Raw genomic sequence first — 12,085 nt, forward strand, 5'->3', positions numbered from 1 at the left:
CCAGTTCCTCACGTGCTGGCAGTGCATCAAGATGTTTGTGTTCACTCTTACTGTCAGCAGCAGAACAATCCAGAATAAACCTTCTGGACTGACTTTAGCTTGACAGTTGTAAGTTCCTCACTTTCTGCATATGAACTAAATCAGTTTTTTTATTGCTCAACCTGGGAGGCCAGTAGCAAGTGTCTGGATACTGTCACAGCATTTTTTTTTTATGTTTACAAGGTTTTTCAGGAACACAGAATACAATAAAAATTCATTTTCACCATATACCACTGTCAAGTGAAAGGACCACTGTTTGATTTTTGCTGTTAATGTCAACCAACTACTGTAAATATTATTCTATCAGACCTAGTATGAAATATCGACTGAAATACGCTCCATTAAGTCACTTTAGAGCCGTTTTCAAGCGCTATAATGCAGATTTTATAACCATAGTGACACTATATATGAGCGAAAAACAAAGACTCTGCTGTAAATTCAGGATTTTTACAGAGAAAAAGAAGAGATAAAAAGTTCTGGATGCACACTCTCATTGTTGTCTGTATCAACTGTTTTGCTCTAAGGTGCCAATCACAGATGCAGAGAGAGTTTTCTTCCTGAAGGGGGCGGAGACAGTAGTGGGTCAGTTGCATTTAAAGCTGCAGACACAAGAAGAGCTCGTTTAGAATGTCTGCTTTATTTTGAGCTAAAAAGATAAACTCTGGGAACATGTGAGACTTTAATTTGCTGAAAAAAGGAACGATATGGGATGTTTAAGTGTGATTCTTTAGTGTCTTTGTTGGTGGCAAAGTGATACAGTGGTTGCCTCAAAAAAAAGAGAATTGTGAGTTAAACATGCTGGGGCCTTTCAAAGTGGACTTTGCTTGTGTGGGTTTTCTCCAGGTGTCTGACTTCTTCTCACGGTCCAGAGATGAGCCTGAGGGTTAATTAATGATCTTAATCGGGCCTCAGGTGTGATTGTGTACGATTGTCAGCCTCTTTGTGTTGAGAACTATGATCTGGCAACCTGTCCACTGTGAACTCTGCTTCTAGCTCAGTGTCTACAAACCCACATTTCCAGTGCACATCATAATGAATTACTATCTGTGTTTTTTGGAATTCTTGAATCTGTGTCTTCTTGTTATTTTGTGTGAGTGTTGTCTTTGCTGGTTATTTTTGTTGCCAATCTTTCTTGTTCTCGGGTTTCTTTAGGAAAAGAGATTCCTATCTCAGTGAAGCTGCCTGATTAAATTAAGTGATATGGAATGAAATGATTCCACTAAAAAGCCATTTAACCCTCATTCTGCTGGTCAAATTGACCCGTTTTGAAGTTTGAAAATGTGAGGAAAAAAATATTTTCACAGTGAAACTTCTGATGTCCACATTTTCAACATTTCTGGGAATCTTTGAACATTTTTTGGTGGAAAAAAATAAATGTTAAAAATGTTCTTAAAGAAAATATCACAAGTTATACTGATATGTATGTAATCACTTTAAATATTTTTAGGATTTTTTTGGGAGAAGATTTTTACTCATTTTTTGAAAATATTTACCAGAATTTTCTTGCCAAATTTGGGGGATTATTTTTAAGGAATTATTGCAATTTTCTTCCTGAAAGTTTTGCAAATTTTCAGAAATTTGAGGATTTTTTTTTTTTGCTGAATTTTTGGATTTTTTTTCAGACAAGGAAACAATATTTTTTGGTGCCTGTAAATGAGGACAACAGGAGGGTTGAATTCCTCACCTAAAAACACTGTAGATGTTTCTGTGGTCCAAGTAAGTGTTTGTTATGAGCCAGCAGAGGGAGACATTGTTCATCATTTCCATATCTCTTTGTCCCTCTGACAAACACAAGCAAGAAGTACGATTAGGCTTAATCAATTTAATCATAAATAAAGGCAAAATACCAACTAAAACAATGTGACTCTGAGCTACTGAGGCCCATGTAGCGTTCACATGCTACAACAATGATGGAAATGATTTGTCAAACGGGGTAAACATGAGTTTTATTTCAGAAACATCTGTGAGTGACATCAAAATTACATCTGAGCACAGTTAAAATATAAAAAGAAAGCCTGCAATAAACACCATCCTATTTGTTGGTTGTGTAAAAAAAACAAACAACAGAAGCACTTTCAGAAATAAACTCACATTTCTGTGCGATCCACAGACACACACTAGAAATGGCTTTGGTAAGTGAGACATAGGAAACGGGTAAACGCACATGTCAGCGCATGAGTCTTTGGATTATGTGGTTTCAGACAAGCCCTGACAGACACACACAGAACAGCGTCTCCAGGGTTGTTGGTCTGATTGGTCTGTGTGTGCCTGACGAGGTGGCCGAGTGGTTAAGGCGATGGACTGCTAATCCATTGTGCTCTGCACGCGTGGGTTCGAATCCCATCCTCGTCGAGTGCAAACACTTTATTGACTCTAAGCTGCAACACCCTAATGCAAAATTACTGTGATTTCTTTAGTATAGTGTCTGAAAACAGTGAAGGACCTGAAATACAAGACAGCGTGTTCACCGGTTTTCCACATCAACTAGTAACTCTGAGCTCATGTGTGTTTTCGTAATCGCTCCGTGACATTCAGCCTCACTGTGGTCTAGCAGGACGGTTGAAAAATGGCTCCGTCTCTGCAGCCGTCACCCCTGGATCAGCAAAAAGCGCTCCGGCTGGCCCTCTTATCAACTTGGCCCCTGAACCCTGACGCCTCTGAATGATCACCAAAGCCCCGATGATGAGCCAGAAGAAGAAGTTGACCCAAACCGCCGTCTGAAAGGGAGGAAAGTGACATAACGCAACAGATGTACAGGAGGCTCCGCGTCAGAATGGGAACCGCTGGTGGACACTCCCTCTATACATGGTGAGCTGTTACACTAAAGTATTCACCCCGCTTGTTAGTTTTCTCCTTTTTCACACTTTTCAAGATTAAATCATGATCAATTTAATTCGGCTTTTTTGACAAGAATTTACAAAAAAAGACTCTTTCATGTCAAGGTGAAACCAGATTTCTACAATCTAATGTTGATTAATTAAAATCATAAAATGTAAAACAACTCCGCCAAGGCTGCTCAGTCGTGTGATTTCCAATGGATAAGTCCCAATAAGTCCGCAGCGGTCGATTTGTAGTAGGATTGCAATCATGTGATCGTTGCAGGTAGCATTCACTTGTTGTCATAGTTACAGTGACAGTGTGTCGTTATCTCACAGTGATACAGAAATCTTTAACAAATCTGTGGATCGCTGCCAAAATCTAGCCACTTGGTCATTGTGTCATTTCTGAGCTTCCATGGAAATTTCATCCAAACCCGGTATTCTGTTTTTGAGTAATGTTGCGCACAGACAGACTAACAGACGGACAAACGTTCGCCGATTGTCACATAACAATAAATGATTGCATTAGTATTCACCTCATTATTTAGTGGATAGATTTTTGACTGCATTTTCAGCCTTGATATTAATAGGTCTTAATAACCCTCACACGTCTGGACACTTTCATTTTACCCCGATGCCGAGAAGCATGCCCACGTCATGATGCTGCCACCACCGTGCTTCACAGTGAGGCTGGCATGTTTTTATTAAAGTGCAGTCTGATGTTCAAAAAGCTTCATTTTTCCAGTTTACTTCAGTCTGCCTCATGATTTCTGGTGAACTATAGTTAAATAACAAGCAACAGTGGCTTCCTCTTTTCCACCCTCCCATAAAGCTTTAACTGGTGAAAAACAGGCATCAGTCGCTGTATGAACAGTCTCTCTCATCTCAGTCGCTAAAATTTGTAACACCTTTAGGAGAGTCATAGGTGTCTTGGTGGTCAAACTCACTAGTTTCTTACTAGCACATACAGAACCCTGCATAATTATTGGCACCCCTGGTTAAGATGTGTTCTTTAGCTTCTAATAAATTCAGTTTTATTCTAAATAATATAGTACCACAATGGAAAAAAGGGAAATCTAACCTTTAATTCAAGTGCATTTATTCAGTGGGGGAAACAAATCACACATTAAGAAATAATTATTTTATATCAAACCACGTGTGCCACAATTATTAGCACCCCTGATGTTAAAACTTCGTACATTTGCCAACAAAACAGCACCTAATCTTCTCCAATAATACATTTTTCTACAAATTTCAGTGTGAGTATGCTTCTGCAATAACAATTGAATTTATTTTAAGGTTTTCAAAACATCTTAACCAGGGGTGCAAATAATTATGGAGGGCGCTGTATACTCTTTTAGACTTTTTTAAAAACTGTCTTTTTACACAGATTTACATGAGCCATAGTTCTTCCAGTTCTTACAGACGACTTTAACTGTACTTTAAGAGACAATAAGTGACTCTAAACCCTAACACGTGCTTTTCAAAGACCCTCAGAGTTGCTGAGTGTTATTTTTAATTCACAGTGCCAGGAGTACTCATTCACCAGTGACTAGACCTTCCAGATCCAGGCGTCTCCACACCACAATCACTGAGACACACTCACTAATCGTGTGACTTGTGGCACCAGCTGGCTGTAGCAGTGTAGAATTTGGTTAATCACTTTAAACAGGGTGAAGACTTACGCAATCACTTATTTTTCTACTTTCTGCTTTTTAATTAATTGACGATACTTTGTAGACGTCTGCTTCCAGATTAGTTTTCTTCTTCCAAAAAGCCACATTAAATTGATCATGATTTTATGTTTAAAAGCAAATTTTAATACTTTTTATATGCAGATGTGCCGTGTTAACGCAAATTCTATCACTGAATCTATCATAACAATTACTTGTTATTATACCTGTGTGCTCCATGTGTTTTTGGACATAAAATAAAATAAAATTAGTAAACGACATACTGACCTCAGCTTTGTGCAGACTGTTGTAGAAGCTTCCACCTTTGAGCGGGCTGCTCCATTTTTTGGTCTGGGCATCCTCACAGCTAGAGACACACAAACAGACTGCATGTTAGAAAAGTAACAGAAAGCAGATTCGATTATGCTTTAAATACTTTTTTGGGTCCAATATAAGATATCTAGGATGCCAAAGTTTCTCTAAAACTGTCAACATCCATCTTTTAAATGGAGTTTATACAGAAGAAATTAATTTGAAACCTTTTAGTTTCTCAAAATGTGCTTGTTTAGCATGATGCTAATGCGAGCTAAAGACAGCTAACTGATTCAACTACATGCAGCATGCCCATATTGGCAAAAGTTTGAACATTTCTGCTTTTATGCACAGAAATAAGCAGCTCTGAAGTAGTTTAAACTGCTTGCTTGTGACCCGCCGGCTGCTAAAAGGTTAACTTTAATGACATTTAATGTTCACTGAGTCTGTGAACAAATCAGCAACTGCAGCTCATTTCTCAGACGACGAACAGCAGCAAACTGCACTTACATAAATAACATCAAGGTTGGTGGAGCTCAGAACAAGCAATTAAAAGCTGTGGACATTATACAGGTCCTTGGCTGTCTTTTAAGAGCTGACCCCTTCACAGCACTATGATGCCGGCTGAGTCATTAAAGAGGAGAAACTGTGGTTGCTTCTGTTTTTCCAGATAAAACAGTGCTGACAACATCTTAAAAGAAGAAGTGCAGCATGACCACAGGCACAGAATTAAATGTGGCTACTTTCATTCACCAAGCTTTTATTGATAGTGGAACTGAGAGGATGTTTTTCTTTTTTAACCCTCTGTCGTCCTGTGGGTCAAAATTGACCCGTTTTAAAGTTTGAAAATGTGGAAAAAAATACATGTTTTCACAGTGAAACTTCTGATGTCCACATTTTGGAGAAATCTTTTAACATTTTTTGGTAGAAAAAAAGAAATGTTAAAAATGTTTCTTTAAGAACATTCACATAAAAATCAACCAAAATCCAGCGAAATTTCGCTGGATTTTGGTTGATTTTTATGTGAATGTTCTTAAGAGAATATTTGAAATTTTACCAATTTATATGGAATCACTTTAGATATTTTTAGGATTTTTTTTGTGAAGGTTTTACTCATTTTTTGAGAATATTTACCAGAATTTTCTTGCCAAATTGAGAGGATTTTTATAAAATAAAACTTTTAAGGGAAACGTTTAAGGAATTATTGGAATTTTCTTCGGTTTTGAAAATTTTCAGAAATTGGTGGATTTTTTTTGCTGAAGTTTGGGATTTTTTTTAGACAAGTAAACAATGTTTTTTGGTGCCTGTAAACGAAAACAACAGGAGAGTTAAATAGTGGTAAATGAGGTGAAAACAGATTTGAAATCAGAGAGCAAGCCAACACAGGCTGGCTTTCAGATGCTGTTCAAAGCTTCATTCCAGACTAGTTTGTGAGGGTTTTGCGTTCGCATGTCTGAACATGTGTGTCTGGCATCACCTGGTGATGTTGGGAACGGTTTGCGTGACCGAGTTGCAGAGCGAGTCGCGTCCGATCTTCAGCATGCAGCCCGAGATGAGCAGGAAGAACAGGAAGACGCCGCAAACGGCCACGATCAGGTTCATCCACACGCGCTCCCTGTGGAGAACAGGAAAAACAAGAGAGAGCGTGAGAAGGTTGGAGATCTGTTTTGATATGAAGGAAAGAAAAGAAAGAGGGTAGAGAAGATTCAAGTGTTATTTCAACCTCTGACCGATTGAGGACATGATGTGAAACTACAGAAAGTAACATGTGACTGTGTTGCCATGGAATGACCGGGGTTCTGTTTTTGATAATTTAGTAGTTTGTACTCTGTGTTCCTGTTCTGAGCAGCTCCGCAGCCTCTACTCTAAAATAACACTCAGTCTGAAAGCAGTCTAGCTAACCTGTCCAATAGAATTCCATTATTCTGGCTGTGGAGTCCTTCCTTGTATCAAATCACAGTTAAATCCATCATTAACCCTCCTGTTGTCCTCATTTACGGGCACCAAAAAACATTGTTTCCTTGTCTGAAAAAAATCCAAAAATTCAGCAAAAAAATTCCCCAAATTTCTGAAAATGTGCAAAACCTTCAGGAAGAAAATTCCAATAATTCCTTAAAAGTTTCCCTTAAAAATTTTATTTAAAAAAAAAAATCCCCCAAATTTGGCAAGAAAATTGTTGTAAATGTTTTCAAAAAATTAGTAAAAATATTCCAAAAAAACCCTAAAAATATCTAAAGTGATTACATATATATCAGTAAAAGTTCAAATATTTTCTTTAAGAACATTCACATAAAAATCTACTTTGTTTGTCGATTTTTTTAGGTCACGCGATTCAGTATCTGTACATAACGTACACATGCATAACACACGCCTGTGCTCAGCGCAAGGTCCTCGTTTATTAAAGATTTCATCCGTCAAAAATGGTTCCAGATGGCTTTGTTTTCTTACTACTTCCACTTTTAGAATATTTTATATTCTTGCTGATTTCTCCTCAGTTTTCCTTCATTTTTATACTGACAAAATTCTGTTTATTTGGTCTGTGTATATTGCAAACAAGGCTCCTACCTCAATTTAGCTCCAAATTTAAAGACTCCCTCCAGTGAAAATCAAGTTTTTAACCCTGATCACATGTCCACATGGTGATTTTTATGTACTGATCAACTGCATAGTTAACCATTCCCACCTTGAAGCTGCATTGTACCAAAAACAGTCTCAAAAATACTGAATCGGACTTCTGGGCTTTCATATGTAATAAATCTGAGAAACCAATCCTGCCAGTTTACAGAATGAATCCAAATTTAAACTTTTCATTGTGCAGCTCAGATTATTTTCATGGAAAAATGTATAAATATTTAACTTTGATACACAGAAAAAAGTCTGTAGGAGTTAAATCATGGACTTTATATAAATGTAACCAGCAATCCACTGATCACAAATTCCTTTAATGCTCATTGTATTTGCAGTGTTTTTTAGTTCAGTTTTTCTGTTCTCCTTGAATCTCTCCATCCCTGTTTGCTCTGCTTCCTCACCAGCAATCAAGCTCACCTCCTGATCCACCAATCAGCCTTCACGGTATAAAAACAACAGATCTCCAGTGTCAGCGGCTTCCCCCTTTAGTTGCTTGTTTCAGTTACTGCTTGCTACAGATTGCTCTTTCTGTGTTCAGGGTGACTTAAGCTTGCCACCACTCTGCTCAAACCCACGTTTCCTCAAACGTTAGTCAAGATTCCATATCTCCGCCAGTCAGCTGCCTCCCTCATGCCCCTGATTTCCAAAAAATACTTTAACTCCACTCGTAGTGTCTGTATTTGGGTCCAGCTCAAACATGACAAGTTACATTTTCACTTGGGTCCCTGTTTAAGACGGCTTCTCTTTGTACCAAACAATTTGCCTGATCAAGGTCCAGCACCAAAACATTGCGGAGACATGCATTTTTGCAAGTTAGACAGTGTGCCAGAGTCATTTCACTGTGATTCAAAATTTTTTTAAACAAAGTTGGTCACCTTCTTATGTCCCCGTCGATGCAGAAAGCGTAGGCCCAGTATAGAGACAGGGAGAAACACACCACTGCCACCATGATTGATATTGCCGTGACAAAGTAGCACAGAGACGAGGAGCTGGAGGACTGGATCCCAATGAGGTCCGCTGATGCATTGTAGCGGACGAGTCCATACAGCATGCACAGGCCTCCAAAATTACCCTGAGAGACGGAGAAAGTGACACAAAGATTTTAAAGTTAAATCTGTTTTTTTTCAGTCAGTGGCTCAGTTTTTTTGTTACTCAGTTTAGCTTGCAAAAGGAGTCAGAGTACGGAGAACAAAAAGTGCCATAATATTTTTTCTGTTTGTACATGATTCAAACCAAAACTGCTTTTCACAGGGTTAGAAATACCATTAATCTTTCAATGTATTTGATGTGGATAGAAATGCACCAGCCTGTCGCTGCAAGGTTTCAAGTGAAGGTTTAAAGCTCATGTTGACTGTTACAAATTTTCTCTGCTGCTCTACAAATATAACTTACCCTACGGGAAAAAATGCAGTAACAGCTCGCATAAAGTGCAAGCATTGTCAGAAATGCAGCATTCTTTATTAGTTATTGATGAACAGAAAATGTGTCCATTTAATATAGCTGTACCTACAAACAGAATGACCTTGAGATGGCTACAGGCGTGTGTTATGCATGTGTACGTGATGTATGGATACCGAGTGGCGTGACCTAAATATGTAGCTGGCGGCAGGAATTGATGGGACTTGGACACACCCCCACAATTTAATAATTTGTTCCTTGTATCATTTTGGACGAATAAGTCCAAAATGGTCGATTTGGAGTAGGATCGCAATCGTGATCTTCAGCAGGCAGCTGACGTAGCGTTTACTTGTTGTCACAGTTACAGCGATGCTGTGTTGCTATCTTGCAATAACACGGAAATCTTCAACAAATCTGTGGATCCAGACTATAAGCCACATCACTGCCAAAAATCTAATCACTTGATACTTGTATCAGTTCTGACCTTCCCTGAAAATTTCATCCAAATCTGTTATTCCATTTTAGAGTAATGTTGTACACAGACAGACTAACAGATTGACAAACTCATAACTCCACTGCCATCCTTGACGGAGTAACAAAGAATCTAAGTCGCTATGACAGTCTGCAATTTTTCAGCCTTTGATGCCGTAAAATGCAGCGTGTTATTTAGAACATATTGGGCACCTTTTCTGCTTTTGATCCTGCATATAAAATGTCACAAAAAGCTGCACTTTTTTGGTTTTTGACACCATAAAACCAGGTGTTGTAAATGGAGGACCATACAATGTGTCACTCTTTTGGGCCTTAACACTGTAAAAACCTGTGTGATTACATAAAATAAAATAAGAAGTGCCATAATTAGCCTCTTTGCGTGCAAGTTTCCAACTTCAAGCGCCACTGTAATTCGAATGCCGTACAAAGAACCTGCTTTTTCAGCATTTGCCATAAAAAGCATCATTGTAATTTGAACTGTGTGTGAGGCGAGGTGAATCGCGGTGCTTCTGGTCTTCCATACCAGAGGAACACAAACTGCACAAACTCGCACTAACGTATTAACTGCGGCATCTGACTCTGATAAAGAGGCACCAGGGTGAATAATTGGGCACGAGGAGCTTCTGGTCACATGGTGAGGACAGCATCTGTACTCTGAATTATGCGCGTGCGCACGTGTTCGCACGCACGCGCATTGGGAGAGAGTTGTTAAGGCTTCAGAGTTGATCTTTAAATTACAGTGCGGAAGAAGCGCACTTGTTTTACTGCACAAAAACAGTCCGTGTGTCCCTCATGTTTAATGAAATCCAACACAACAACGCATAAACAACTTTAGAAAAAAAAAATCCTTTTTATATGGGAAAGTTTCAGTAAAAGTCGACATTTATGTTGACATTTAATGCAAATGAACTGATAAAGGAAATTAAAAGTGAAAGTTTGAGGCTGTAAGAAAGTTTCTGTTGTTCTAAACAGAAGCAGGAGCCGACAGGGCGGGAGCCTACAGGGTTTCCTGAAGGTTCCCTGGAGGTTCCTTAGTATAAAATATTTATCAGTCACCTGGACGATGGTGATGGATGCAGCCGTTACGATCCCACAAACGAAGCAGGAGGCGTACAGACCGAGCTCCAGCAGCAGCAGCCCCGTTAACGCCATCATCCAGCGGCCCAGTTCCGTCTGCGCACAGAGCAGCGTCAAGTCAGCGGCAGTCTGTCCAAACAGCGCTGACCGGGATTTTCAAAATAAAACTGCAACATGAATTGACTGGCGGTGATGTGAGAATAACAAGCATGTAATGGAAAAACAAAGCAAATTATTGTCGATTTAAACTACATAAAGCAATAAAATGCATCAGTGTCGAATCTTAATTGTTTTCAAGCATCACTGGTTGAAAATTCAAAGAGTCGTCTCTCCCTCTAAAAATCCAGCAGCGCCCTTTCCCTCCATTTTTACCTTCTGATTGGTGTACAGCACAGAACTACAAATAGAAAATAAAAAGCACGACTTTTTGGCTGTTGGCATGGCTAGTAAGATGAAACTGGTTCCTGATCAAGCTGCTAAATTTTATTTTATTTTTTATTTTCTGTAAAAACAAAAAAATAAAAGTGGGAAAAAAGTTGTAAAGAATGGTAAAAAAAAATGGCTGCCAGAAAATGAAAAAAAAATCTGTTAAATGGTGGAATACTTAACATTCAACAACTGAAAAGCAATTAAAATAACAGCAAATATCTGTAAACTTATATGTTTAGCACGTCAAAGTAAAGCAGTGTCATTTTACAGCTACACGTAAAAGAACAAATCACCATTTACATTTGTGTTTGTATAATATTTGTTGTGGCTATTATCTACAGCTTTGTCCCTTTCAACAGTAAACATGCAAAATATGTATTTTTTTTTTTTCTGTGATTTTGCTAGATGTTTGTAAAGCAACCAAGCAGGTAAAAGAATCATGAACTTTATCACTTTAAGAGCAATTACATGTAGATTTATTTTTTTTAAAAAGAAAAACAATAAGCTTTTAAATTTAAAACTGAAAGGCAATAAAACTGGAAATGTAAATGGCACACTGTGGTCTCCAAAATTAACAACAAATTTCTAGACTTGTGTTTCGTATTGTGCTGTAAAGCTACAATTCAAATGCCTTCCAATAAACCCAAATGCAACCCTAAAACCCCCTCAGTCCGAACTCACCAAGACAATAGTAAGAGCCACACTTATATTTTGAAGGTGAGAATGTTTGATTTCTGGTGATATTTTGCCTAATTCACAAAATAAAATCAACTCTACTCACAGTCAAGTTGCCTGAGGTGACAATCCTGCCTTCAAGATCCCTCCTGTGTGTAGATTGAATGAGCTTTTGCTTCTTTTGACCACCATCTCCACATCCAAATGCGTAAAGAATCATTAATTTGTCACGCCGCCGGGCTGATAAACTTGGGACACTGATCTTCATACAGATGGATTTTCTTCGGCTCAGCAGCTGGTCTCAAGTGAAAGAAACTAAAAGCTGTGGGAAGCAGAGAAAGAAGAGCTGATCGCACTCCATACTCTGCAAACCCACCACTGAATCCTTTATTTCTTCTCTTATTCTGTGCTGATTGATGTATGATATTAAAAGTGCATGTTGCATCTGTGAGTGTTGCATCAGGTGGTTGGACTTAGTGACAGGCTCGGCTGGTTTACAGGCATGTCATCCAGGAATTAGACTTGGCCGACAGCTTGTGTGAG

The 12,085-nt window shown here is 38.6% G+C and overlaps 1 protein-coding gene and 1 non-coding gene across 2 annotated transcripts; one reads left to right on the forward strand and one right to left on the reverse strand.

Annotated features, from left to right (window-relative positions):
- Positions 1-1,969: 1,969 nt before the first annotated feature.
- tmem179ba (transmembrane protein 179Ba) lies at positions 1,970-10,552 on the reverse strand. Its single transcript, XM_022210183.2, has 5 exons — positions 10,418-10,552; positions 8,347-8,543; positions 6,321-6,458; positions 4,820-4,898; positions 1,970-2,756 (listed from the first exon to the last, which is right to left on the reverse strand). Exons 1-5 carry the CDS (start codon positions 10,514-10,516, stop codon positions 2,577-2,579), a joined length of 693 nt encoding a protein of 230 aa, XP_022065875.1. The 5' UTR covers positions 10,517-10,552; the 3' UTR covers positions 1,970-2,576.
- On the forward strand, positions 2,310-2,391 carry trnas-gcu (transfer RNA serine (anticodon GCU)). Its single transcript has one exon. It is a non-coding gene; the product is annotated as a tRNA-Ser (tRNA).
- Positions 10,553-12,085: the final 1,533 nt, after the last annotated feature.

The sequence above is a fragment of the Acanthochromis polyacanthus genome, chromosome 23, assembly GCF_021347895.1.
Source record: "Acanthochromis polyacanthus isolate Apoly-LR-REF ecotype Palm Island chromosome 23, KAUST_Apoly_ChrSc, whole genome shotgun sequence".
Classification (NCBI taxonomy): Eukaryota; Metazoa; Chordata; class Actinopteri; family Pomacentridae; genus Acanthochromis; species Acanthochromis polyacanthus.